Raw genomic sequence first — 27923 nt, 5'->3', positions numbered from 1 at the left:
GGTGTGTACAAACTGGGAGCTGTTTACTGGTTGCCGTGAGAAGCCTATATACAAAGAAGGCACAAGGAGGGGAGGGAACTCCCCTGCTACAGTACCGTGGAAGGGGGTAGAGGCTGGAGAGGGGGCCTGCCAACAGGCAGGGGTCAGGAGAGGTTTTCTGGAACCAGCCTCAACATCTAATGGGTCACAGGGGAGGAGGCAGAGCCAAGTTGGCTCTGAAAGCCAAGGACAGCCAAGAGCTCCACTTCTCGGTCCCCAGCCCGTGGTCACTGGGGGCAGAGTGGAATCTGGCTGATAGAGCAGGCACAGGGCTCCATTCCTCCTCTACATTCAAGTGTCGCTCCCTCTGTGATCTTGTGGGGGTCGCTCCAGGCCTTCAGAGGCTGGGATGGTTAATGTGGATGAGAAGTGGTCTCTCCTCTGTATCCTTCCAACATCTCCTTGGCTCAGGACCGGTCTCCTCCTCTGTTGAGGATTCCAACATGCTCCCAGGGCAGTCCCAGCAGTGTGTCGAGGCTGTCTAGCAGCATGTCCATCTTTGTTTCTTCATGGCTGCATTTCCTGCTAGTGCTCGGATCGGCTGAGGCTGAGGACAAAGGTTTTGCAGTGATGCATGAAAGAAAGCCATCCTGGGGACCTTCTTTCCAATTCATCCTGCTCTTGGGTCTGCACATGCCAGATCCTGCAAGCAGCCCCAGGGACAACCTCAGGTAGGCGCCCCACTCTCTGGCATGGGTCCTGGGAGCTGCAGCCGGGGTCCTGGTTGCCTGGCTCCCTGTCAGTAGTTTTCATCTCAAGGGCAGAGTCAGTTCAGTGACTATGGCTCATGATGGGTCCAGTGTGAACAGAGGAGGTGTCACCACATTGGGGGCCTTTTCCTCCTGGCTCTGGTGGAGCCCCTTTGGCTTGGTTTTGGCACCTTTGGCAGAGGCTGGGACATGTAGGTCCACGCACCATCCAGAGTGCACATACACAGTCCACAAGCAGTGCGACCCACACATGTGCATATGTGTCCAGGGCACAGGGCTGCGGTGCTCAGCCATGCAAGGTCCATGGTCCCAGCCCTCCCTCAGGGAGAAGGCCATGACCGGGCGGCACATGTGTGCACCTGAGCAGGTGTGTGTGCCTGAGCCTGCTGGTGCCAGCCAAAGGCAGCAGCCCCTGCGGGCTGTCGGGGCATAACTTACGATAAATAGAAGAAAGGGACACAGGGGGAACAGGGGGTGGGATCAGGGATGGTGTCAGTAGTATCGGTCCCGAGTCTGCCAGCTGGTCACCCAGTGCTTCTTGGTAGGCAGGGTGCTCCCTGGAGGTGGGTAGCGCTCTTCCTCCCGGATCCGCACGGCATGGTACTTGGGCATGATGCGGTAATAGCGGGTCCGCTTGAAAAAGTCACACTGGAGGTGGGGGAGACGACGAAGGCCATTAGCATCCAGCTTTTGAGCCAGCAGGAAGATATGCCCAGCCCCTTCCTTCCCCACCCAGAGGTCCGCCAAGCTAGGACCCCGGACCCAAACACAACGCCAGCTCCCTGTGCTGAGACGGGGAGGACGAGGTTCCCCACCCCAGGCCCCAGAGGAAGGAGGAGTTGAGGAAGGCAGAGAGCAGAGGGAGAGGCAGATGGAGACAGAGGGGCAGTCGCCAAGATTGCTGCCAGAGTAGCTAGGAGGGTGGTGGTCTACCCTTACCACAGTGTTGGGAGGGTCACTTTGTCACCCTGAGGGTGGCTCACAAGAGGAAAAGTGCAGTCTCTACTAGTCCCCTCCTTCCCTGTAGAATCACTCTCAAGTTTGCGTGGTGGCCTACAGAGGTGGGTCCTAGCCTTGGCCCAAACCCAGTTCCAATCCCCAGAGAGCAGAGGAGAGCAGAGAAGGGTTTTTTAATGGATCCCTCTTGGGGTCTCAAGTCCTTGAGGGGCTCAGTGGAGGGCTGGTGAGAGCAGACAGCCTGAGCTCTCCCAGGGTGTGGACGGGAGGCCAACAGAGTGGCCTGCTCTCTGGGGTGGTGCTGGGGACAGAGTGAGGTGCAGAGAGGGCCCATAAAGGAAGAGGAGCAGACAGGACAGAATCAGAGGCCCCAGCCAGCTGGGGGCTTGGGGAGGGGGTCCCAGAGGCCGCGTTACCCAGGTGGGCCGGGGGTGGGGGGCTGCCCCCCTCAGTAGTCGTCGGTCAGCCTCTCCGTCTCTGACGGCTGGCTCTTCATCTCCGCCTTCTGCCTCTTAGCTTCATACAGAGCGCGAGTGCGGGCTCGCTTGAAGAAGCCGCACTGCGGAGGGGGGAGGTAGGGAGGGGCCATCAGGGGGAGCTGGGGGTGGTCCTTGCCAGCAGCACTCGTGGACTAGGGCTTAGGGCCGGGGAGCCTGGATACGTGGGTCCCAGCCCCAGCTTGGTGGCGTGGCAGGAACCAGAGCTCCTGGTTCCCCTTTCTGGCTTGCAGGTCCCCCCATTAACCCAGGCACGAGCATCCCAGTGGGTATGGTAAGGATGGGGCAGGGGGTGAGACTGGAAGCCGGGGAGAAGGTAGGGAGGACATGGGGGAAGGGTGGGACAAGATGGAAGTGAGGAATGAGATGAAGGGGGAGTCGGTGAGGGTCTGCTGGCAGGAGGTCCTGGAGGGGGAGACCCAGTGCGGGGCTGGGTGTCCTAACCTTCCACAGCAAGAGGATGATCAACCCCAGCAGCAGCAGCCCGGCACTCACAGCCACAAGCACCAGCCATAGCTCGATCTCGGCCGGCAGCTCCTCCACCAGGTCAGAGTCAATGTCCACTGAGAACTGGAGGAGGTGAGAAGGGGCCCCTTAGCACAATGCTCACTCATCCTGTTCCAGCTAGGCCCAGGACCCTGCTGTTTGACCTACTGCCAGTAGGGGTCACTCAGAGACTGGAAAAAGCCCCTGCTCGCCCACTGACAGCAGCAAATTCCTCCATTCCCTGGTTTTTCCTGGGTGCAGAGCTGACTCCAAAGGAGCAGCCTCAGATCTGGGAGGCAGCCTGGAGTCTGAGTTTGTGACCCACACATCTGGGCTAGGGTACCAGCTCCATTTCTCATGAGCTGTGGGACCTTGGACAAGTAATTTCACGTCTCTGAATCTCCATTTCATGCTCTCTAAGGGGATCATAATGCCTACCTCATGGTATAGTAGAGTGGCCAAAAGCATGGGTTCTGGAGCCAGACTACCTGGGTTCAAGTCCTAGCTGTGCTATTCACTTGCTGTGCTATTCACTTGCTGTGTGACCTTGGGCAAGTCACTTAACCTCTCTGTTGTTCATCTGTAAAATGGGGATTATGATAATAATACCTACCTCATAGGTTGCTGGGTAGGATTAAATGCATTTAATATGAGTAAACTATTTTGAGCAATACCTGATACCCAGCAAGCACTCCATAAATATTTAACAAAACACCAAAAAATGCATAGTATATAGTACCATTTTTTCTTTCCCTACAATGAAGATATATATATATAATACATATTATTGTAACATATTACAATATTTACATATTATATTTTACATATATATTTATATATAGGAAAGTATTTTTCTGACTATACATGACTATTACTTCTTTAAAAATTATTTTGATTATTTTTAAAAATATAGATGATATAAAGAAAATTGAAGGTTCCCAGTAATTTTATTCTATAGAAATAGCTATCTTCAGCATTTCATTGAATCTCTTTCTGTATTTTTAAATGCATATGTTAAACATATATTCTTTTTTCTTCCACATAAATGGGATCCGTGTGTACTATACACACTCGTCTGTGACCTTTTTCATCATCTTTCAATGTCAATTAATAAAGATCAACCTAACTCTTCTGATGACTGCATAGTCACTGAAGGAAATGTACCATAATTTATTGAACCAATCTCCTACTGAAAGACATTAAGATCGTTTCCAATTTTATGCCATTATAAACAATGCTTTAAAATATCCCCATTTATTTATGTTCGCATACTTGTCCTATTAGCTCCTCAAGATATACTATCATGCTGGATGAAAGGAAATGTGCATTTTAAAATTTAATAGATATCGACAAATTCATCTCCAAAAATAATCCATCAATTTATACTCCAATCAACAGCATTTCTTTCTTCCTCATCAGCACCAGACAGCACTATTCTTTTTAATATTTTTCTAATCTGATAGGAAAAAGATTTTACTACTGCTATTTTTATTTCTTTACTATTGAGTTGAACACTTGTCTTTCACCCTATGTGCACTGCCTGTTTGTCTTTATGCTGCCCTTTATCTTTACATATTAAAAATATATCTATCAACGCTTTGTCATAAATGCTATAAACTTTTCAAAGAGCAATATATCATTTGCCTTTTTAGTTTTTTTACTGTCTGTTTTGCTGTTTACAGATTTAAAATTTCATATTGTCTAATTTGTCAAATTTTTCCTTTGTGACTTCTGGGTTTAATAAAAGAACTCCCTCTCTGCATAATTAAAGATCATCAGTAAATTATTTCCTGAATTTCCTTCTGGTATATTAGATTTTATTTCCTGTATTTAAATATTTAATCTAACTCAAATGTGTTTTTGTTTATGGTGTGAGGCAGGGCTTTCTTTCTTCTTTCCAAATGTGTTCTCCCAATACTACTTAATCATCTACCTTTTTCTACTGATTAAAAATGCCGTCTGTATAATAAAATAAATTTGTATTTGTTCCATTGATCTTTCTGGCCCTTCCTCCACTACCTTAATTTATTTTAGGAAATGTACCATAATGTAGCGAGCTTTCTTCTTTCACCTCCTATACAAATCTCCTACATATCTCCACTTCTATCTTTTTCACAGCATATTATTAGCAATTTTGTCATATTTATTCTTCCCGATGTAACTCAGGATCAAGTTTGGGAACTTTTTTGTTTTTGTTTTTTTGAGGGAGGAGGTAATTAGGTTTATTCACTTCTTTATTTTGAGAGGAGGTGCTGGGATTGAACCCAGGGCCTCGTGCATGCTAATCGCGTGCTGTACCACTTGAGCTCTACCCCACGTTTGGGAACTCTTTTTGCGAGTTTCCACAGAGATGGAACATATTCACAGAGATGCTGTGTGGATCAAATAAGCTCCAGCAGAGATTCTGAACCCTGGCTGCACAGTAGAATCACTGGGGAGTACTTTCAAACGTACCAATACTGGGTCCCACCTCCACAGACTCAGATTTCATTGCTCAGTGGTGCAGTCCAGACACCGGAAGTCCTCCAGAGGATTCCAATGTGCTGCCAAGATTGAGAACCACATAGCTACAGTGTGTGAAAGTGCTCTGAGAAGATGCCCTGCGCCCCCACGCCCTAGCCAGGCAGGCACTGGGGTCTCTTTAACACGCTCACTCACCCGCACTGTCTTGTTCTCCATGTTGATGGTGGGGATGCTGGTTCGGAGAAACAGGGTGGCCCAGCTGGCTACCCTAACTCGGTCAAAGTCTCTGTAATCCTGGAAGGGGAAAAGAATGAGTCAAAGAAAAGCAGCTAAACCCTCTGAGCCTCCCTGCTGGTCCTAAGCAGCCCCCCACCCCAGGACACCCTCCTGCTACACAGCATCCTTAAGCAGCACCCCAGAGGACCTGACACCAGGTCTCTCCTCCATACACATACACACATCATTCATTCATCTGTGCATCACGTCCTGTGCAGGATGCTGGGACAACAGAGACAATGAAGGTCACACAGTCTAGGTCCCATCTTTGGGCTAAATCTGGCCCATCACCTGGATTTGTATATAAAGTATTTCTGGCACCCAGACACACCATTCATCCACGTATTGTCTGTGGCAGCTTTGTGCTAAGTCGCAAAATTGAGTAGCTACAACTGAAACTGCCTGGCCCACAAAGCTGAAAAGATGCATAATCAGGTCAATTATAGAAAAGGTTTGGTCTAGATGCCATGAGAAAGCTGGAACTGCAACCCAGAGTAGAGCGTGGTAAGCGCCATGCATGGCTTCTCAGAAAGTTCTGGGGGTGTCCAGAGGGGGAGAGGTCATTTTCAGCTGGAAAAGTCAGAAAAGACCTTGCTGGTGGTGAAGTATCTGAGAGATCTTGGAGGATGAGCAGGGGTTGACATGCAGAGATAACAGATAAGAACTGGCATCCAGGGGAAAGGAACAGCATTAGCTAAGGCAGGGAGGTGCAAAAGTAATGGACACACAAAAGAACGAAGGACACACGAGAGAAGGTCATCTTGGCCAGAGCCAAAATGATGTCATGTGCGCACACAATTTCACGCTGGCACAGCACAGAAGAACCGGCATACAACCTATCATGCATAAATCTCAGTGCTGTCACTGACACACTCGGGCACACACGTGCACTGTGGCCTCACCCTCTCCCTGTTGCTCTCCCCACTCGGGTGGGTGGCAGTGGAGACCTCCAGACCCCGGCACTGACCTCGATGAAGGTGCTGTTCCACACTCGTGCTTGTATTGTCACGTTGGTGATGATGGGGGCATCAGGAATGGGGCACTCCAGCCACACACAGCGGGTGCGGTCACTGCCACAGCTCTGAGGTGGGCAAGGCACACAGGACATGAGACAAGGCTGGGTCTCCAGATTCTCCCCGCTTGGCCTCTGGCTTTGTCCCACCCATGGCTGACCTGAAGGAGCCTGACCTCATCCCTTCACTCATGCAGACTCCCTGCCAACCCTGCTCTTACACATTTAAGAGCTGAGCATATCTAGATGCCAGGGGCATGGAGAACAGGAAACCTGATCCCTGCTCATGGAAACGGGGCCCAATCCCAGACACTCCTTTTCCAACCCCTTTTGTTCACCCCAGTTCCCTCCTCTTGGGATGCCACTCCTACCCCTCCATCCAGATAGGCCTCAACTTGCTACCCAGGCCCATTCCTCTCCCTCCCAACAGAGGGTGCCCTGCACCACCCAGGACTCCCTGCCCACCCTTCATCTTACTCCTTCTCATTCCCCAGCCCTAAGGTCCAGGGCTTTGAGCAGCTACGTCATCCCCAACAGGCTGGGGCTCCTGGGAATAAAACCAGTGTCTCTTCCTTTGGCCAACTGTATTGGCTGCTCCCCAACAGAAGGCAAGGGCAGTGGGGTCCCTCTGAGGGTAGGAGATGAGTGTCTCCCCACTGACTAGGGGCTCTGCTCCTGAAGGCAGAGGCTGCATTCCCTCATCAGACCAGGGTCTCTTGGTGAGTAGCACCTCTCTCCCTTGCTTCGTGTGCCCCCAGGTGCCCACACGCCCTGTGACAGGGGGGTCACAAGCCTCTCCAACTCTGCCCTGGCTACTCACCAGCTGGATCTCAGACTTGGCTTTTTTGGCAGCAGCCAGAGTGACAGGCGGGGGGCCCTGGCCTCCCCCGGGGTCCAGTTGTCGCCGCCTGCGCTGTGGGGATGGTGGCCTGTCCCCAGGAACCTAGAGGGAAAAGGCGATTTGGTGGAGGGAGGAGTGAGAGCAGAAGAGAGGAGAGGAAAGGGCAAGGGGAGAGGCAGCCCCCAGAGGGGAGGAGGAGGAAGATGCTGGCCTTTGTGCCCTGAGGCATGCAAGTGAAGTGAGATGGGAGTGAAAGATCCCATGGTGTCCTTACCGAGAGAGTGAGGTTGAGAGGGTTGACAAGGTCTCCAGGTGGCTGGCAGGGCCAGGACTCATTGCTGCGGACGGTGATCTCCGTGGGGTACAGCAGCCACTTCCCATTGATGACTTCGTACGGCCACTCCAGCCCCAGGACCAGGGTCCCAAGGGCTGCCAGACCTTCCCCCATTGGACCCACCTGTGGGTACACATTGGGGTCGGTCATGGCCACTGTCTCCTGGAAAACCACCTGCATCTCACCAACCCCAACCCTCACGCCCTCAGACCATGGACCCACTGGTACCTGGAACTCGTACTTGAGAGGGCTTCCCACATCCTCCACGGTTTTCATGCCAGACTCGCCCATCACTGTCCCCCCAAAGAAGCTTTGTAGCCGGTGACTCACCCTAGGGGTAAGAAAGATGCAGGAGTCAAAGGGGACAGGAGGAGCCCTGGCAGGGGAAGGTGGGCACCAAGGTTAACTACAGCTCCTCTGACATTAGGCAGACCTGAGATAAACCCCAGCTCTAGCATTTCACTAGCTGTATGACCTCAAGCAAGTTATTTATCTTTTCTGAGCCTCAGTTTCTTCATCTGTAAAGTAGAGTTAATCTGTTAAGTGGGGTCACTGTATCATGGGGCTGTTGTGAGAAGTCAATGAGATGAAGTAGATAAGACCCTTAGCACGATGAGCTCCCATGTAATTATCGGGCCACACCAACACCTTAGCCCCAGGGTTGCTGATCCCTCCACTGCTACCTGCTTTGCAATAATAATAACAATAATAGTAACAATAATGATAGTGATGTTGTTATGTGTTAGCCTGAGATACCAGGCCAAGAGAGGTGTGTCAGAGGAGCTTGAGAGACACCTTAGGGGACAGGGAAGCCCTAGCTTAGTCTAGCGGGCTGTTGGGGGAGTGGTACCCACATGCTGAGCGAGGCCTGGAGTGTGTAGTCTACCAGCAGAGTCAGGGTCATGGGCCACAGGTCATCCTGGTGACTTGAGCTGAGGAAGGAATGCAGAGCGTAGGGGAGAAGATGTTTCAGTTGAGGCTGGGGTTGGGGGAGGGCCTCAGGACCCCTCAACCCCTATACAGACTGGCTTCTCGAGGTCACTCACGTGGAGAGCTGCAGTTGTGCCTGGAGTTCCCTTGTGTGCAGGGTCACCCCGATGACCTCGAAGGCGATGAGCAGCTCCATCTGCCATGAGGGTCAGGGAGGCAGAGAGGGGTGTTTGCGGCCAGGCAGGGGTGAAACCAAGGGGGAGAGAGGGGATACTACCACGCTAGGAAGTTGGTTCTCCAGCCTCCTCCTCCCATTCTGGGCGAGGTCTCCACCTCCCGTATGTCTCCATTCTTCCACTGTCCCTGCCCCATCTGTTTCCCTTTTCCCCTTCTTTCCTGTTAGTGACATCTCTGATACTTCTGAGCTACACGACCTTGAGCAATCACTGAAACTTTCTAAGCCTGTGCTTCCTTTCTGTAAAACAGCATGTGTCTCTTCAGAAGATTGTGAGAATTATATCATATAAAAGAAGCACAATATTGGGCTCAGGACCTGGCATGTAGTAGGTACTCAGCAAAATTGGTTTCTTCACCTCCATCTGCTCTAGCTGTATGCATAGCTCCCTAGTGGCCCCACTTTCACAGTCTCTGGGTATCTCCCCCTCCCCTTCTCTGGCTCCTTGCTTCAAGGAAGCCTGGGAAGCAGAAAGGCAGAAGCAAGGATAAGGAATGCATCAGATGCGCAGCCTGGGACCCACAAGGCTGGGAGGGTGTGGTTGGCACTCACCCTCTGGTTCCGTTTGAAGGGGTTCCCCAGCTCACAAACGATGGTCTCATTGGCCTGGCAGGCTCCAGGCTAAAGAAAGAAGACAAATCAGGTCTGGGTGGCCAGAATAGGGCTTGCCCCTCCCCTCTCCTGTGGCACAGGGCCTGAAGCCCTAGAGGTTTGAGAACCAGGTTCCCTTAGCAGCAGAGACGCTGCAGGCCCCTGAGGAAGCCCAGCCCAGAGGAGTGGGGGGACATGTAGATGACAGGTATGTAAGGATGTAAATCCACGGTGGAGCCCTAACGGGGCTCTGAGGGGGCAGAGGGCACTCACGGGGCGCACTGAGGACAGCAGCAAGGCAGGAGGCACCTCCAGGGTGAGCAGCGCCTCGTGGGCGTCTTCCCCAGCTCGCTCTCTGCTCGGGGTATTGGTCACGTTGATGCTTAGGAGCAGTTTTCGGAAGTCTCTCCGGTACTGGAGCCTGAGAAGGGAAGAGTCCCGGACTGAGCCCAAAGCCCCGCCCCCGGGTCCTCCCCCCCGTTAGGCCCCGCCCCTCAGAAGAAAGCCCCTCTCGGAGAGCTCTGAGGCCCCTTCCATCAGACCTTATCTGGTCTCTCGGGGCTCCCTGACCAATAGGGCCTGGCCTCTCAATTCCCGATAGCCAATGACATCCGCCGCACCCTTGGCCAATCAGCGCGGCCCACAGCGCACCTGCTCAGCCGCTGCCCCAGCTCCGACACGAAGGCCGCCCGCATCTGCAAGTTGCTGTCGCACCTGTTGTCCTGCCCGCACTCCTTCTGGAACTGGACCTGGGGGTGGTCGGAGGTGTGAAGGGCCCACCACCCACAGCGTCCTCTCACCCAACGCTCTCCCGGCGCCCGCCCTTCCGGCCCCGGCCCCACCCACCTCCGTGTGGTTCTCCAGAGCCTGTGCCTGGTTGAGGACTGGGTAGGCGTCCAGGGGCCGCAGCCCCAGTCGGGGGCGCTCAGGCATCCGCAAAGGTAAAGAGTAGTTCATGGAGATAATGATGGGACGGAGTTTGTCTCGGACGTTGTCCTGGGAAAGGAAGGTGAGATGAATCCAGCTCTGCACTGCAAACCAAGTTTGAATCCTCACATCCTAAGCCCCTAGGGAGAAGTTGAGCACCCCTCCTCCACCCTGAACACCCCTAGTAAGGCTGAACCCCCTCTGGTCTGATCACCAAATTGACCCCCTTCCTACCGCCTTGATCCACAAGTGAGGAGATGGGACTCCTCCTCTCCAGAGATCCCTCTAGGGGGAGGGTTGAGCCTCCCTTTATTCCTGGGGTCCCCAGGTTGAGCTCTCTGTTTTCACCCTGATGTCCCAGAGAGGGCCTGAGCTTGCCCCTCACTAATGGACCACTTTTCCTCCAAGGTGAGCTGAGTCTCACACCCCTCACTTTGGCCCCCATCCCACTCCGACGGTCTCTATCTCTTCTCTGCCACGGGCTGGGGACTGTGCACTATACCCTCTACTTACCTATGACCTTCCAAGCTGACCCACCGCCTGTCTCTGGGGAGACCTCATTCCCTCACCCTTAGCCTGGGCAACTCTGGCTACCTCCTCCTGGGACCGTGGAGAGCATATGCTGCCCCTCACCCCTCCCTCACCATCAGGAGCAGCTCCAGCGTCTGGCAGCGCATCTCGGGCATGGAGAAGAAGCCATGGAAGACAGCTGACTGGCTGCGTGCAAAGCGGAGCCGGGGTGGGCGGCGGTCCCGGTCGGCCTCCAGCGTGTAGGCCAGGGCTGCAGGTGCACAGGGTGGTCAGTAAGTGACCAGGTGAGCACGGCCCCCCTCACCCTGCCGCCCAGCACTCACTGATGTTCCGCCTGTAGTTGGGGTTCCCGGCACTCTGGTTGTAAGCAAAGCACAGCTCCACCTGCACACTGTTGAGGGGTGAGGGACATACAGGAGGGCTTGGTCACAGTGGGACCCAGATATCCAGGTCCTGGCTCTCATCCCTTTTACTGGTCAAGGGGAAACAGAGCCCTTCAGGGGAAAGGCAGGGGCATTACCACAGAGCTGGTATGGGGCGCCCCTGGCTCCTTCTCTCCCCACTTTCATTAGCGCCATAGAAAACATGGTTAGAGGGTACCAATGGGGAAACTAAAGCCATGAGAGCAGAAGGAGTTGCTTGAAGTCATTAGTCAGTTGTTGGCCCAGCCCAGATCTCCTTCCCCACCGCCCTCTGCTTCCCTGCTCTGTCTCCTTCTGCCTTCTGATCCAGTATCCTCATTCACAAACCGACCTTGGGCTCATCACCATCGTTATCATCACCATCCTAGCAACTAATATTTTTTGAGCACTTAACGGTATACAGGGCACCATACTAATGGCTTTTTGTACATTACCTCATTTGATTATCATAACCCTGTGAACTGGTTATTATTATTAATTTTGTTTTATAGGCAAGGAATCTGAGACTCAGACTAATAATTTGCTGAAGATGGCTCTCTCTCCTCCCCACATCTGTCCACCTAAGTGTCTTCCTCTTCTCTCTTCTTCTAGGATCTCACTCCCCAGAGTCCACCACTACCACTGCAGTGGGGAGAGCTGGGATTTGAACCAAGCAGTCCAGAGCTCCCAATCCCACCTACCATGCTCTACTGCCCCCAGTCTACCTATTACCTCCTGCAAGGAATTTTGCTTTTTAGTTTTTCAAATTTTTTTTTTTAATGGAGGTACTGGGGATTGAACCCAGGACCTTGTGCATACTAAGCACGTGCTCTACCACTGAGCTACATACTCCTCACAGAATTTTGCTTTTTAATGAGGTGTGAAGGGAGGGCAATGCTTACCCAAGAATCAACCCTTTAACAGTAGGTTCTGAAGAGTTGCCAAGGGAGGGTTTGGGGAGCCAGGGTGCCCCCTAGCCTGCCCATACATCAGGAGGAATGGGTGGGCAGAGTGGGCCCTGAGAGTCTCACCAGGACGTGGCCGTGCAGAGCGCCGGGTCCAGCACGGATGGCCTGGCTACCAAGGTCCTGTGGAGGATGTTGATGACAGGCCGGGCCCTGCACAGAACACACACAGACATCAGTGCCTCTGGCCTGCCCCAGGCCAGGCCGGGGTCGGGACTCAGGCTTGCATGGACTTGGTGCTGAAGGTGGACAGAGCTGGGGCTCCATACAGACAGGGTTGGAGGATAGAAAGTCTCCGACCACGTCACCCTGGCTCACCGCAGCAGCACGATGCGGTCTGACAAGCTCCCCACCAGCAGGTCCGGGTAGAAATTCTCATCCACATCCATTTGCCCACTCAGGGAGTAGCCGAAGGTGTTCAAGCCAGGCAGTCCCAGCTTCTCTCCGTGGATTATCTGGGAGCAGGGGGAAGTGGTGGGGACAGGCTCTGGGGTAGGCTCTGGGAAGTGGGGCCCAGGGGGAATCGGGAGGGATGGGTGAGGGAAAGGAGGAAGGCCCCCCCCCCTTAGGGGGGCCTTCCTCCTTTCCATCTATACCTGCTGGGGCTGTCTGAGGAGCCCCCCGGAGCTGCCATGGTAGATGTACACTTTGCCCAAGCCCTCGAATGGGGCTCCCACAGCAATGTCTGGGGAAGAGAGATAGTACATGGGTCATGGTACTGTGGATACTGTGGGTCCCACAGCCATGAGCCCAGCATGGCACTGATCTCATCATGCCAGGCAGTGCTCAGAGCATCAGGGAACAGAGCTCTGTGGTACAGGATTAAAACTGGGACCATCGGGTGCCTGATTACCTCCTTTTATATGAGAGAAATTAGGTCCAGGAGAGGGAGGTGACTTACCCAAAGTCACACAGCAAGATAATGTCTCAGGCAGGCCTAAAGCCCGGATTCCTGACCACTGGTTGTTGTTTGTTTTCTCTTATTATAGTACCTTCTTTCTCCCCCACCAACCACCCCTCTGAACACCTGGTTCTTCTAATGACATTTACCAGCAGGGTCACAAAAGCAGGTGTTCCCTGCTGGTGACTTTGCCAGGTATTTACTAAGCACTCATCTCTCCAATCCTCACAAGAGCGCTGGTGGTAGTTACTACAGTCTGCACTTCACAGATGAGGAAAAAGGCTCAGAAAGCCCAAAGCCTCACAGATAATGAGTAGGGAAGAGGCTGTCTGAGCCCATGTCGAACACTAGGGGCTTGGATTTTAATCACAACACTGTTAAAATGTCCAGACTTTAAAAAATTCTGACCATTATTTCCACACATAAATCCAAAATGATTTCTCTTCTTAAACTTGCTAGTTTGCTGCTTTTGAACCGATAAGGTCTAGGTGACTAGAAAGCCAAGCTTGTTAGAAAAGTATATAAAGGAAGAGTAATAGGTCCTGAGTGACAACCGGACAAATCTTGTATCGTAAGTTCTTAGGCTCCATTAACTGAACTTTCCAGCACTTGCTTTGGCTCTTCAGTGGCTCCTCTGCCTTCCTTTTAGTTTTCAGCTATGTTCTGGGAAGTTGAGGCTGTCAGAGAAGTGACTTCCAGATAAGCCAGGTGCTCCTGTGGCAGCCAGGCTCGACCCCTTGATCTGTTCCTCTCTCCCTGACATACCAGGTCTGATTGGTCCCCAAGTCCTGCAGAGCATTAGTGACGCCCCCTGTATCTGGGACTTCCTCCCTGTCCCAGCACTTAACACCCCACACCTGATATACTATATTCCTTATCTTAACAACCCCCAGACTTGCTCTTCCCTCCATCCATCCCACATCTACCTCCAGAATCATCTTTCAAGGTACCAAGCTATTATATCATATTTCTGCCCCCAAACCTTTTTGGACGTCCCTCTACCATTACCCAAATAGAGAGTGCCAGTTTTTCCACCCAGCTTTCAAAGTGTCTACCCCACCTCCATACTACCTCTCCAGCCTCATCTCTGATGTGAACACCCCGCATTCATTAGATTTGGGCACATCAGACAAGTGTACCATACTCATGTTGCGCCCCTTCTGTTCCCTCCATTGTGCACACTCAGCCCAGCCTTCATTGCCCAATGGTCGGTCCACCCCTCCAGGAGGTTCATCGAGCTTGCCTTGAGGACCCCCTCTGCACATCATCTTCCCAGCACTGCTGTGAGCTTTTCAGAACTGGGCCGTAGCCCGTCTCGTCTTCGAGCTTTGTCAAGCCTGGTATGCAGCTGGCTCTCAGTCAGCGGGTGCTGGGGTAGGAGTGCTGGCTCATACCTTGGAATCCATCCTGGTTGATGTCACCAATGCTAGCCACAGAGAAGCCGAAGGCGGAGCGACTGGGGCCATGAAGAAGGAGGGAGGGGTGGGCCGGGAAGGAGGTGCCTGCCTGGTTCATGAAGACATAAATAGCACCCCCTACCTCCTCTTTCCGCTCAAAGTAATAGGGGGCACCCACCAGAAGGTCCTGCCATCTGCAGAAGAGAGAAGGAGGGGGAGATGGGACATGCAGCATTAGTCTTACTTAGCCGGCAAAACTGTGCCAGGGCACACGATGTACAAATGGCGCCTCTGGCCATAGGTCATGGGAAGGACATGGAAGTGTCAAAGTGACTCATCTAATAGAAAACACATGTTGTGGAGAAGCCATGCAGGCACCCAAACAGCCCACATCCACTAGGGCCATACAAGTGATAGGCATAGACAAGGAGATGCAGGTGTCATGAAATTGACACGCAAACACCCAGAATCTCATAAATGTGATTGCAAATCAACATGCAAAATTGACTTGCAAATCCCTGCAAACAATGGCAAAAAAATGCATATTTGCAAACCTCCACTTCTCCACCCTGGCTTGGGCAAGCCAACCCACCTCGCCATTTTCCCTGGCCCCAGAGAAACGTCCCTGGATTCTCACCCATCATTGTTCAGGTCTGCCAGGGCAATGGCGCTGCCAAAATAGGCGCCCACCTGCGTGCCCTCCAGCACCTGCCTCCTCCGCAGGTCTCTACCTGCCTCTTGGCTCAGCAAAAAGACAGCGCCCACATGTTGGTGCCGCGGAGCACCCGTCACGATGGTGATGTCCGTGGGGTGCAGGATGGCACTGCCCACCTGCATTGTGTACCCTGGGATGGAGGGAAGACGGTCAGTCAAGGCCCCAGTAAGGTTTGTCCCCTTCTGGACTCATCCCCCCAAGTCCCCCCTTTATCTTCTATTCCCTATTCTAGGTTGGCCAAGAAAGTGGACCTTGGTTGCCCAGCCTCCAGTCCTACCTGCACACTGGACTGTGAGCTCCATGAGGGTAGAGACTCTATCTTGAGTACACAGAGGTGATGGTCAGCGAGTGTGTGCGAGCTGAACTAACACTAGTCACACTGCACCTGGCCTCATTCTTCCATCAGGCACTGAAGGTGAGAGGGCCAGGGTGCCAGGGACTGAGCCGCCTTCCTCCTCCCCACCCAATGGGCCACCATGACTGGACTCACCAATATAGAGGTTTCCTTGGTTCTCTGGGTCCTTGTAACTATATTCGGATAAATCCCAGTCCTTCCGCTGAATCATGTAGCTGTTTCCTTCACAGGGATTTGAGAAGAGAGAGTATAAGTCTCCCAGATAAGGATAATAATAACCCCATTTATTTGTGGGTACTTTGCCACTTGCAAACCACTTCCTCTTTAACAGTTCTGTGAGGTAAAATGATGACCCCCATTTTGCAGATGAGAAAAGTGAGGCTGAGGGATGGAGTGCTAGTTGGTCCAGCCGTGGCTGGAATCCAGTCATCCTGACACCTGGAAACTAGATGAGATTTCCCCCACCTTAGACATTGAAGTCAGACTCCACACCATCATCTCCTAATCTTGCCCCCAAACTCAGGCTGCCTACCTGTCCTCTGCTCCTCAGAGCTGCTGAATGCCAAGGTTCTAAAGACCAGGGGGTGGGAGGCAAGACTAAAGAAGTGAGCAGAGGCCTTGGCCTCAGGTGAGCCCAGAGCTATGACTAAACCTCAGGCTACCTGTTAGTCAAGAGGACAAAATAAATGTCACGGGGATGTAATATACAGCACACAGAATATGATCAGTAATAATGTAATCACTTTGTAAGGGGACAGATGGTTACTAGACTTATCATGTGATCATTTTGTAATGTATTTAAATGTTGAATCACTAATGTTATACACCTGAAACTAACATAATATTATACCTCAACTATACCGCAATTAAAACAAAGGACAAGATTCTGGGTTCCCTCTGCCTGTTGATTCTGCAGCAGTAGGGTGCAGTAAGGAAAAAGGGGTCACTGTTGCTGCACACTATGTGGTGGAACGAGGGGCAGAGATGCAGGGGGTGTGAGCCACCAGACTCCTGAGGGGCAGTGTGTGGTGTGGTCATTACAAGCATGGGTTTTGATACAGGCAAGTACTCTGCAGCCCTGCCCCAAAGATGGCCTTATATGTACTGACATGAAAAAATGCCCACAATTTATTGATAAGTGAAAATGAAGTAGCAGACAGCAAGTTTAATATGATTTTGTTTGTGTGTGTGTGTGTTTCTTAAGATATCTATATATTCTAAAATAAGACAAGAATGATCCACAAGACACTTAGCAGTGTACACTGGGAAATGGGACAAGGGAGATAGGGGAGAGGAATGGCACTTTTACTCGTTATTTTACCAAATCCTACTGTACCATTTAGTAGTTGTACCAGGAATGTGTTTTATTTTTTAATAAGTTTTTAAATAGTTAACCTGGAGTCAGACGGACCTGCGTTCCAATTCAGGTTTCAGAACCTACTGTTGGCCTTGAGCGATTTACTTTACTTTCCTGAGGCTCAATTTTCTGTAAAATGGATATAATAGTACTTGCCTTGTAGAATATTTAAGATTAATTAAGATCATATGTGTAAAGCATCTGGCACACATAGTAAGTGCTTTAAAATAGCGGAGGTCGTAATGGTTGCTGCTGTTAGCAAAGGGGTGCTCTCCTCTGCCCTCCGGTGTGGACGCTCTGGAAGGCTGCCCCAGGGGCTAGCAGGGGTGGTGGTCTCTGCTCCTCCTCTTCCCCCTGCACCATGCCCACCTTTCCAGTTGTAGGCACCAGGAGCGCCGAAGTACACAGTGTTCTGGGTGAAGCCGCCGCTCGTGCCCAGCTGGCACATGCCCGTCTCCAGGTAGTCGGTGTTGCTGTTACACATCTCGTTGTGGTAGGTCTGCCAATCATCCCTGGGGTCCAGCTCCAGGTCATTGCCCCGTACATAGCACTTGCCCACCATGCGCCGCTGGTCCTCCGACCCCGACCACAGCACCTGGGTGTAGCGGTGGGCACAGACCTGGGGACCCCAACCCCCCAGCACACACAGCTGAGCCCAGAACAGGGACCCAGGGCCAGCGACTCCATGGCCCTGTGCCTGGCTTTGTGGGAGAGGAGTGGAAAGAGGCCTCCTGGCTCTTCTTTCTTGCCACAGTGATGCCTGGACGGGCACTGACTTTCCAGAATTCAGAAACCTGCTCTGAAAGTTAGGAATGCTTTTTTTGGAGGACCAAAAGCTACTGGATTTGAGAGTGGCTTAGACAGCCTGGCAAAACAAAATGGGAAAAGGATGAAGGATTGTGGGGTTCAGGCTCTAGATGAGGGGAGGGTATAGCTCAGTGGTAGAGTGAGTGCTTAGCATGCATGAGGTGGTCCTGGGTTCAGTCCCCAGTACCTCCATTAAATCAATCAGTCAACCTAATTACCTCCCCCACAAAAAATAAAAATAAATAAATAAAAGGAGCTAGATACACAGCAGGTTATGAACTTGCTTCTCTGCTGCCCTCTTAATGAAAGGACCACTATCAGAAAATAAGAAAAGCCACGATAGGGGCAGCTAACACTGAGAACTTACTACACGCCAGACCCAAGTCTAAGCTCTTCACGCATTAATCCTTTTACGCTTCCTACCAGCTCTATGGAGCAAGGGCGATTATCTTCCCCATTTTAGATAAGGAAACTGAGGCACAGAAAACTAAGTAACCTGCTTAAGATCTCGCATCTAGAGAGGCAGAGGATATTGGAGTCTGAGCTCTTAAGCACCAGGCTGTGCTGTCGCTTCTCTTGGCACATTGGAGGTGCTCCAAAAATAGTTCTTGGACAAATCAATCAGAAAAGGGTATTTGTAAAAACAGCAGGGCCAGGCGAAACCCAGACCCAGGCTATCTTCTCGTTTGTTTGCCTTTTATGTGCTCTTCCAGCTGTGAGCCAAACCCAGGCTCTGGTCCGAGTCTGTCCCAAGTCACTGCTGAGTTTCTAGTGCTTGCACAGCGTGGGGCACGCAGTACGTGCTCATGAAAAAGTACGGAATGAATGGAAGGGTGCGTGGAAAACTGCTGAAGGACCCAGAATCTAGAACTTTCTTAAGTGGAATCTGAGACCCACACCATCCATAACAGAGACTAGAAAGGGTGTTTTAGGGAACTGGTGCAAACCTGGAGCTTACAAATGTTCAAATGTGACAGAAATCACAACAGTGAAGGCTCTGGGGTGACACTGACTGGAAAGGAGTGCACTTTCTGGAATGATGCAAATATGTTATTTCTTTAATACATGTTGGTTACAGATGTTCAATTTGTCAAAACTCAACTGAAACTTAAAATCTGTGTGTTCATTGTATATAAATATTACATCAGTTTAAAAAATGAAAAACAAACTGTCTATCTGGGACTCAAAAATTGAGCTCTCAGGGGCCGGCACTGAAGAATGCGGGCAGGAGGTGACAACTGACAGCAGGGAGTGGCCCCCAAACCCAAGCCGGGTGAGCTGGGGCAGCAGGGCTGTGCCTCTTCCGCCAGCCAGCCTCCCCGTTAGGAGCGCACCCAGGCCACACCGCCCGAGGCCCTCTCTGCCCTTTCCCTCTCTCAGTTCCCTCAGCTCTTTCCCACAAAGGGTGAGCACCCCCTGGGGGTGGGGGTGAGTGAGTGATTCAGACGGGACCCAGGCCGGGCCTTTGGAGACAGCCAGACCCCCCCACCATAAGTGCAGGATGAAAGGACACACATGTCTGTGGAGACAAACAGCCACAGAAATGGACATTTTCAAGGCTCCAGTGTGTGCACCGAGGATCCCTCTCCTGCCTGCTGCTTCCGTCCTCAGCTTCTGGGAGATGAAGGAGAGGGCTGGAGGGCAGGATTGACAGTGAGCTCACTTACCAGCACTCTGCCTGCAGGGCCCTGGCTGGCCACAGTCACCCCGAGCCACATGTCCTCAATAATGTGATGGTTAGGGTCACCTGTGGGCACAGGAGGAATCATGAGCCAGGGCACCTCACCCCATCCTCCCAGCGTCCAGAGCCTCCAGAGGGCAGGGGTTGGTCCCTCCAGGATTCTTCCCTCCAGCAGGGCACACCCCCTCCTCCCCTTCTCCAGCCCATCACAGACTGAGCTCCGCCGATCCCACATGGTCCCCCTCTCCTCTAGGGCTCCCTCTTCCCAGCTGGACAAGAAGGGACTTGAAACTGCACAGGTGAGGCTCCTATCTCTTCCAGCCATTCTCTCTGTGCTACCCCCTCCACCAGGCCCCTGACCCAGCACTGATCCTCAGGCCCTCCCCTCACTTTTCTCCGCGATGTCCATCCGCTCACAGTCATCCTTGTGGGCAGTGAGTGGGCAAAGGTACACTGCGCCAGTCCGGTTGGTATAGCCATCAGGTACAGCGAGGTCCCGGGGGGCACCAGCCAGGAGCCTGGAAACAAGGAGGTAAGTGGAGCCGGCCTCAAACTCCCCAAAGCCCGCTTCAAACAACTTGCTGCTCAACATGCATTTACCGAGCATCTGCTCTGTGCCAGACTCTGTGGTCTGGAGATGAATGGATCCCCACCCCTGCCCTCTAGGAGTGCCCAGGGTAGAAGGCAGACAAGGAGACAGACACCTTCAGGCAATGCCTCATGAGAGGAAAGCAGGGAACAAACTAGCCCAGACTATGCATGGGCGACCATCAGGGAGGCCCACAGAAGAGGGGACCTCGGTCTGAGTCTGAGGATGATGACCAGGGAACACCAGGTGATGGCGGAGGAGGAGCACTTTGGGCAAAGTTCTGGAATGTGCAAGAGCCAGGAAGTGTGAGCCAGGGATCTGCAAGGACCTCGGTACAGCCAGAGTCCCAAAACATGGGGAGGGACAAGAGGGCAGAGTGGGAAGGGGAGCCATGGAGGGATAATTAAGGGAGTGACTTGGCCAGATCTAGGTTTTGAAAGGACTGTTTTGGCATCTGAGTGACATAATCAGATCTGGGTTTGGGAAGGAATGCTTGGCCTCTGAGATGAAGGTAGACAGGAAGAGAGCAAGACTGGAGGAGGGTTCAAATTCCCGTGGCCTGAGGAGACAGTGTGTGAAGGTGGGGTGAGGTGGGTCGTTGGAGGCCTGGGTTCCAAGCCATGTGAGGACTTAGATCTAGGGGTCGGCACTAAAGAATGTGAGCACGAGGTGACAACTCACCCCTAACCAGGACTGGGTGCTGGGGTCAGCAGGGCCCTAAGTGACCTGGGTGATGTCTACTCCCCACCACTTTGAGACAGATATACGAGGTATGGGGAGGGGGTGGGGTGCTGGGTACCTGATGCTTTGGGTAATGTGGACCCAGGGCAGATTCTTGGTTGATGGGCGTGAGAGTGGGGATAGGTGGGTACTGTCAGTCACCTTGCCCCAGCTTGAGTGGAACCCATCTTGAGGGACCCCAACTGCAAGTTCCTGCAAGGGTTCTTGGGGCCCTGGCAGCCCATCCCATACCAGATAGGTGGCTGGAGGAGAGGAAGAAAGGTGGTCGGCCTTGAAATATCTCAAAAGACTTGGCTACCAGCATCAAAAATTCCTGGATTTTTGTCAAAGAGGCAAATTCCTCAGCCTACCACAGACCATCTGAATTGAATCTGGGGGTAGAGCCCTGGAACCTGCATATTTAACATGCACCCCAGTTTGAGACCCCAACTCTACCACCCCCTGCTCTCTCAGCATCATTTGCCTGCAGCCGCTGGATGTTCTTCCAGGACTGCCTCCTCAATCCTGCTGGGCCCAGCCTCCTCGGTGCCCCTCCAGCAGGCTCCAGCAGGGCTATGGCCTGAGGCTCCCAGCTCAGAAGTTGGGCGCCGGGCCTCCTGCCTGCGTCTGGACGTGCAGAACAACAGCCCTGCCTGCAGCTCCTGCCTGGGACCTGAGAGTGAGGGCTGCAGGGAGTGAGCAGGGCAGGGCCTGGGCGTGCCAGGGCCTGGGTGCCTCCGCCTACTGGGTGTCAGGAATGCACTGCCTAGGGGTGGTGGGAAGGGGATCTCTGCCTGCACCTCACACCTCAGACCTCACCCTGGGGAAGGGTTCCTGGAGGCAGGGGTGTGGCTTCTCTAGGCAGAGCAGGGCTAGGAGCTCTGGCAGGAAGGCTGGCAGGGAGTCAATGTGGCGGCCAGGCCGATTAGTTGTCCTGGATCTGGGCTGGGGAGGGTGCCGAGTGAGTTGCCACCTGTCCACCTGTGGACATCTGCTCCTGGTATGCCTGACAGGTAAGAGAGGGGAGCTGCTGCCTGTGGGAAAGGAACAGCTCAACCTGGGAGCCAAAGGGCCTGTTTCTAGATTTGCTCTGCCTCAGGGGATGATTGCCCTTCCCTCTTTGAGCTTTGAGTGTCTCATCTGTAAAATGGGACAGCAGCTGTCCCACCAACCTCCAGGGTTGTTGGGGGAACAAATGGGTTCATTCTTCAAAAGGGCCTTCTGACTGTGAAGCTGAGGCCAACATGAACACTGTCCATCTGCTCTCTTGTGGCCCCAGGACTGGTCCTAGCACACCCTCAGGCCTTGCTGCAGGGACCCAGGAATTTCCACCCTACCAATTAACGGGGCCGGGAGCAGACAGCAAAAAGCAGACCAGTTCAGGGGTTTAGGGTGGGCAGAGGATGAGACAGACGTAACACTTCTACGGCCTAAGGATACCAGGCACTTACTAAGGTGGGGGTAGGGTACTGGCAGCTAGAGTCATTCCAGGGCGGGAGCTCAGATTTGGCTGGAGATGGCTACAATGACCTTGAAGGGATGGGTCCAGGCCTCAGTGGGCAAGGGAGCCTTGAGGAGCCCAGATTGCATTCCAGAGTGTGCAGTCCAAGGGAAGTGCTGCCATGCCTGCTTCCAGGCCCAAGATGTGGAGGCAGGAAGTGGCCGAGAAGCAGGGTGGCCACACCTTCTCAGCTTACTCATCTTAGAGGGAGTGGCCTAAGGGACCCCTCCTCTTAGCCTCCTGAGGTTCTGAGGAGGTAGAGCTGGGCATGAACAGCAATTGGATTGACATAAATCCCCTTACCATCTATACCCCCTCGGCCCTCATCCCACACCAATTTTGTGCCCACTGATGGGCAGTGGCACAGGGCCTTAATTCCAACCCTGCATCCCAGGCCCCTCCCTCCCCAGAGATTCCACAGGGAGCCTCCCCCAGGCCCCCTGGAGTATTTTTAGCTCCTACTTGGCTCGCTCAGAGGCCCTTTAAGGCCCTCTGGCTCCCAGCCCGGGATCCAATGGGTCTACAGCCAGAAGACTGGGAGTGGATGGGGGAAGCGGGCGTGCAGATGGTCAGGTCCAGCTTCCTCCAGCCACAGCCAGGTTTGGGAGAATTCAGAGGGTGGGAAAGACCTCACTGGTGTGCAAATGAGATGTAAATAACTATGCAAATGAGAACATTGCTCCTGCTGCTGGATCTGGTCCAGATCAGAGTCTAGAAGCTGATCCCTCCCAGACCACCACTGAGGCCACCCTCCCAGCAACAGTCAGAAGTGAGATGCTAGGTGGGATGCTTTGCCCTGCTCTTAGAGCAAGGAAGAAAGGAAACTTCTCTCCCGAAGTCGGGCTGGGCTGGGTGGGGTCAGGTGCCCCTCCAGGAGGTAGGGAGATGGTGAAATGACCTCTTAAGGGCCTTTAAACAGCTGCCTCTTCACCCTCTCCTTTGGCTATAGACAGACAGCCCCTCCTGGCCTCCAGGGAGGCCCCTGGGCTCCAAGTTCCAGAGAAGCACTTCCTCACCCCTTCCCCACCATTCTTCAAAGCTAATAGAACAGCCAAATAGAAAACAGTAGAATCAGAGGCTGGGGAAGGGGGCCCAAGGGTGTCAGCGCACCAGGTTGGCTCACCCCAGAGAAGGCCCCCTGAGGGACACAGGGGTGGGGTGAAACTCAGAGAAATGGCCTGTAAGATTCCACTTCCCAGACTTCTCATCTCAGGGAGGCACTGGGGTGGCCCCAGTAGGAAGACTTCAGTTAACACGGAGGGGCCAGAGAGGCTGGCACTCAGGCATCAGGCCCCCATGCCTTATTCCTTAGGCCAGGAAGCTGGTTGAGGAGGGGGCCTGCTCCAGCTCCAAGCCCTGGGGTGGGGGCAGCTCTCGATGCCTGGATCCCAGCTCTGTGCCAATCTTGCTGCCCAAATTAGCCATGTCCCCAGAGGCTGCTCCTGTGGTAGCTGGAACTGCAGCGCTCTCCATCCTACACTGCTGCCCACCCAGCCCCCTCTCCCCTCTGGTGACTCAGCCCTAGAATCAGCAATCATCTTCCAAGCTGAAGGAAGCGAGAGAATGAGAGAAGCTAAGAGAAAGAGGCCTTGCCCAAGCTTCGGTAATAAAGAACAAGGCTGTTTTTCTCATTTCTTCTCCCTTTCCTTGGCTCCTTAGTATTTTTTCCACATTTGATCCCTTAGGGCATTCTTTGTGTCATCTAACCTCAATTTCTCTTGTTGTAACTGACATCGTCTTCTTTCTTTCTTTGGTTCTGACCAAGCCCCTTTCACTTCATTTTCTACGAGATCAGGCTTCCCCTACTTTCTGCCCGGTTTTAAGCTCCTTGGCCTGGCCTGGTCACTGGAGAGAGCCAGAGGAAGAGGACACTGCGCACCCAACCCTTCTTTCAGCCACAGTTGCTATGCCCATTTCCTCTGGCACAAGCCTTGGAGGCTGCCAGGCGCCTGCCCTGCCCAGAGAAACATGTTTTAGGAGAGCAAGTGAGCCTGGTTCCTGCCTACCTCAGGTATGACATCATCTTCCAGGAGCTGTGGCCACCCCAGCCCCAGGCTTCCCAGACTCCCATTTCCAGGCAAGGGCCCCAGAGTTATCTCCCAAAGCCCACAAAGTCAGGCCAGACCAGGACACCAGGATACCTGGATTCCCAGGAGGGAATGACAGAACAGGTGCTGGGAGAAGTGGGGGTCAGTGATCATCTCCCAGAGGAATGGTCCCTCTGCTTCCCCTGGGGTCCTCATGTATCTGGCCAAGAAGCCCAAAGCATCTTGGTCCTCTGTCCTGATCCTGACCTCTTACTTCAGAAACTGGGGAAGTGGGGCCTGGGTTGGGGTAAGCCTCCGATGTTGTGGGCATGGAACCTCAGTCTAGAGATGAAAGTGACAGGAAACAAAGACACACCTGGGCTTTTAACCATTTCCGGAATAAGGCCTTCTTTGACAATATGATGAAAGCTATGTTCTCCCCTCCTCCGAGCCCCAGAACAATGCACAAACACATATGATTTCGCATGTACTTTCCAGAGTCCCCGAATCTCATGAAAACCTTCAGTGAAGTCCATGAACCCTCACCCTTTCCCAAAGGGACTTTAAAACTAACAGAATGTAAGACCGCAACTTGACTTGCTGGTTCTCCTGAGCTGTGCACTCTGGCAGCTGTTCACATCTGGCTACACAGCTGCCTGCAGCTAAGCCCAGCTGGCCCAGCTGGCTCTCCCAAAGGGTCACAGGCAGAATTCAGTGAGATGAGGAGACGAGCCAAGATGTAGAACCACCCTGGAAAAAGACTGAGGATACCCAAGACAGTGACCAGGAACTCTATCGATATCTACCTGCCTCTCCGAGGTTCATTAGTTTTAGAACTTTCTGGGCTCTTGGCAGGGCTAATGCCATCTTTAGCTGCCCAGAAAGAAATCCTGAGAGAGGCCCTTGGGTAGTGAGGGGGCATCCTGGTCCCGGCTTCAGTACGAGAACCCTTAGCTGCTCCTTAGAGAAATAGGCAGATGCAGAGTGTTTTACATGCATTGTCTCATTAAAGCCCCATTATCACCCCATGAAGAAGGTGCACTGTTCCCCTTCCCCTGACATGTGAGGAAAGTAAGACTCAGTTATTAGGGACAGATCCAAAACGGGAAACTGGCTATGGGACTCCAGAGCCTCTTCTCCCTCCATGATGCCAAGTTGCCTCTTATAGGCCAAAAGAGACAGGAAGGAATATATAGATCCTGGCCCAACCCCTCCTTGGGGAAAGCTGGCCCAGAGAAGGGAAATATCCTGCTCAAGGTCACATCGCAAAAAGAAGGGGAGAGTATTACAGAATCCACTATTTATTCCAGCTTTGCATTATTTACTCTTGCTTTTCTGATGTTCTCTTTGCACTGTGTTGCCTTATATCATGCAGATTCAGCATTAAAATTCTGAAAATCTTTTTCTGGGCTGGGACAGAAAGAGCACCAGTACAGAAAGTTGTTCTGATGGTAACTTAGGGTCTCCAGTAGACGGAGGATGGGCTAAGGCCAGACTGCAGCTGCTGGGGCTGAACTGGGAAGGGTGTGGTGACCCTGGACTCTGCAGAAGTTAGATGGAATTGAGGCCAAGTAGGCAGGTAGACTGGGCAGGGGCTGGGCCAGCAGGGCAGAGTCTGGATGGACTTTGGACGTTTCAACTTCCTCAAGTTTCTGCAGGTTCCAGCCAGAGTTGGGAAAGGTTTCAACACACCCTTTACCTTACCATGTCCTCTTGCTCAGCAAGGTTTGACATCTCGGGAGGTCAACCATTAGAGCTACCACCCAAAGAGGGTCTGCCTGGCCTGTCCTAACAACCTTCCCTACTGGAGCAGTCTCACCCCCAGCAGCTGCCCTCTTCCCCTAGCTGCCAACCTCAGCGCACTGAGCCCATGGCAGAGAAACTCCTGAAACCTGGACATGCCCCTCTGGGAATGAGTGTGTATGGGAGTGGGGGTGGGGGACTGTGCTAGCAGCTGGCTGTGTCTCCTTCCCCTCTCTCCCTTACGCTTAGCTCTTTCCCCTTTTTCTCCTTGCAGCTGTTGGAGAAGGAGAACAGAAGAAAGAGAAAAATACCATTTCCCTCTTCAACCAAAACAAACACTCAGGGTTGAAGATTGAACATGAATCTGTGGAATGCAAAGAAGTCTGGTGGGAGGGCATCACTGCTGGGGGTTGGGGTGGGTGCAGGAGACCCGACAGAAGTTGGGACAGCTGCTCATCTCACTTCTGCTTCCCCATCCTCAAGGGGTCAGAAGGAGCGATTGGACAGCTCCAAACGCCCAGACTTGCCCATCACCTCACTCTCCAACCGCCAAGCAGTTGAGAAGGCCCTCCAAGTCTAGTTCTGCAGAGGGTGTGGCTGGTGTGGCTGCAGACTAAGTGCGAGGTGGGGGCAGGCTTAAATGCATATGCCCATAGGTTCTTCCTAGGAAAGGGGGAAGAGGGATCCATTAGGTGTTTTATCTTGCAGTTTCCCCCCAGCTCCCAGCCCTGGAGACAAGAGGCATTCAGTACACCGAGTACTCGGTTCCCAGAATGGGAGGGAGCTCAGGAAACGAGGACTCCACTTCTGTTCTCCAGGGAGGTTGGAAAGGCTGAGGGGCTGAGTCTAGACAGGTTCTGGTCTGGTCGGCACTTGCCAATGATGACTGCCCCCCCATCCTGCACCAATCCCTCCACTTCCCGCCAAGCCTCGGTAGCAGTGGGGCTGCCCAGGCCCCCGCCCCCTTAATCCTCGCTCGAAAGAGCAGGCGGCCTTCGAGCCTGGAAGCCAGCGGGCCTGGAAGCCAGAGGGCCCAGGGCTCAGACTCAGCTCCGGATCCGCGCCCGGTACACAAACTCTCTCCCTCCCACCCCACCCCTGCCAGCTTCACTTACAGGTAGCGCTGCTGCCGCTCCGTCTGCCGATGGAGGGCGACCGAGTAGCCAAAGAGACTGCCCTGGTTCCCGGCCTCCTTCACCACCAGGAATCGGGTGTCCAGGTTGAATGCGGAGCCGACGCGGCCGCCGGCGGCCACTATCAAGACCAGAGCGCAGAGCGTCGGGCATAGGATGCGGGCGGCGCCGCGGGGGCCGCGGCCCATGGCTGCAGGCGGGAGCGGGATTCCGGGCGACAGTGCGTGAGGGCGTGGAGCTGGGAGTGAGGACCTGTTCACCTGCTCCCCGGCGCCACCGGAGAACACTCGGGCCGGCCGCTTCGTTGAGCCCCTCAGCGCTGATCAGTTTTTGGCCCCCAGCCCTGGTCGTGTTCACGTCCGCTCAGGGTCTGCGCTCTCAGAGAACCTCGGCGGTCCGAGGGTCTATTCTCCCGCCTGCCCAGTCCCGGGTCACCGCCTCCCTGCCCCGGGCACCCTGACCCCCAGTTGGTGCCGGCCGCGCCCACTTGGTCCCACTGTCGCCTCCGATCCAGGCTCGGCGGCGGATCTGGGCAGGCAGACCGGTCGACCGCAAGGAGGACGGGAGGGAGGGGGGCCCCGCGCGCGCGCCCCGCCTCCCCACGCCCAGCCCCGCACCTCCCCACCTTGCGCGCCCGGCTCGGGCTACGCTTTCCTTCCGGGGAAAGAGAAAAGGTCCCGGCTCCGCCGCCGCCTCTTAAAGGGGCAGCAGCGCCCCTCCCTCCTCATCCTCCCTAACCCGGCTCCGCCCTCTCCCCCAGACACCTGTCGGGAGCCCCCAAAGGCTTGGATTTCCCCTCCCC

At 53.4% G+C, this 27923-nt stretch overlaps 1 protein-coding gene across 2 annotated transcripts; it reads right to left on the bottom strand.

The window, feature by feature from the left end:
• Window position 1: 1 nt before the first annotated feature.
• On the bottom strand, window positions 2-27888 carry ITGA3 (integrin subunit alpha 3). 2 transcript variants are annotated; one of them, XM_032457779.1, is made up of 26 exons: window positions 27104-27879; window positions 19799-19926; window positions 19395-19474; window positions 17290-17539; window positions 15699-15785; window positions 15131-15338; window positions 14491-14687; window positions 12792-12880; window positions 12514-12650; window positions 12262-12348; window positions 11153-11220; window positions 10943-11079; window positions 10218-10367; window positions 10023-10120; window positions 9645-9792; window positions 9333-9401; window positions 8662-8741; window positions 8470-8547; window positions 7844-7946; window positions 7556-7738; window positions 7261-7383; window positions 6396-6509; window positions 5348-5446; window positions 2648-2773; window positions 2123-2265; window positions 2-1397 (listed from the first exon to the last, which is right to left on the bottom strand). In XM_032457779.1, the coding sequence occupies exons 1-25, from the start codon at window positions 27307-27309 to the stop codon at window positions 2155-2157; spliced, it is 3156 nt and encodes a 1051-aa protein (XP_032313670.1). In that variant the 5' UTR covers window positions 27310-27879; the 3' UTR covers window positions 2-1397; window positions 2123-2154. The 2 variants fall into 2 exon arrangements, with proteins under 2 accessions (XP_032313670.1, XP_032313671.1); XM_032457780.1 differs by lacking the exons at window positions 2-1397; window positions 2123-2265; window positions 2648-2773 and adding an exon at window positions 5155-5232 and having other exon boundaries at window positions 27104-27888.
• Between the last annotated feature and the right edge of the window lie 35 nt (window positions 27889-27923).

This window comes from Camelus ferus, chromosome 16, assembly GCF_009834535.1.
Source record: "Camelus ferus isolate YT-003-E chromosome 16, BCGSAC_Cfer_1.0, whole genome shotgun sequence".
Lineage (NCBI taxonomy): Eukaryota > Metazoa > Chordata > Mammalia > Artiodactyla > Camelidae > Camelus > Camelus ferus.
This window is presented reverse-complemented; position numbering and strand designations above follow the sequence as displayed.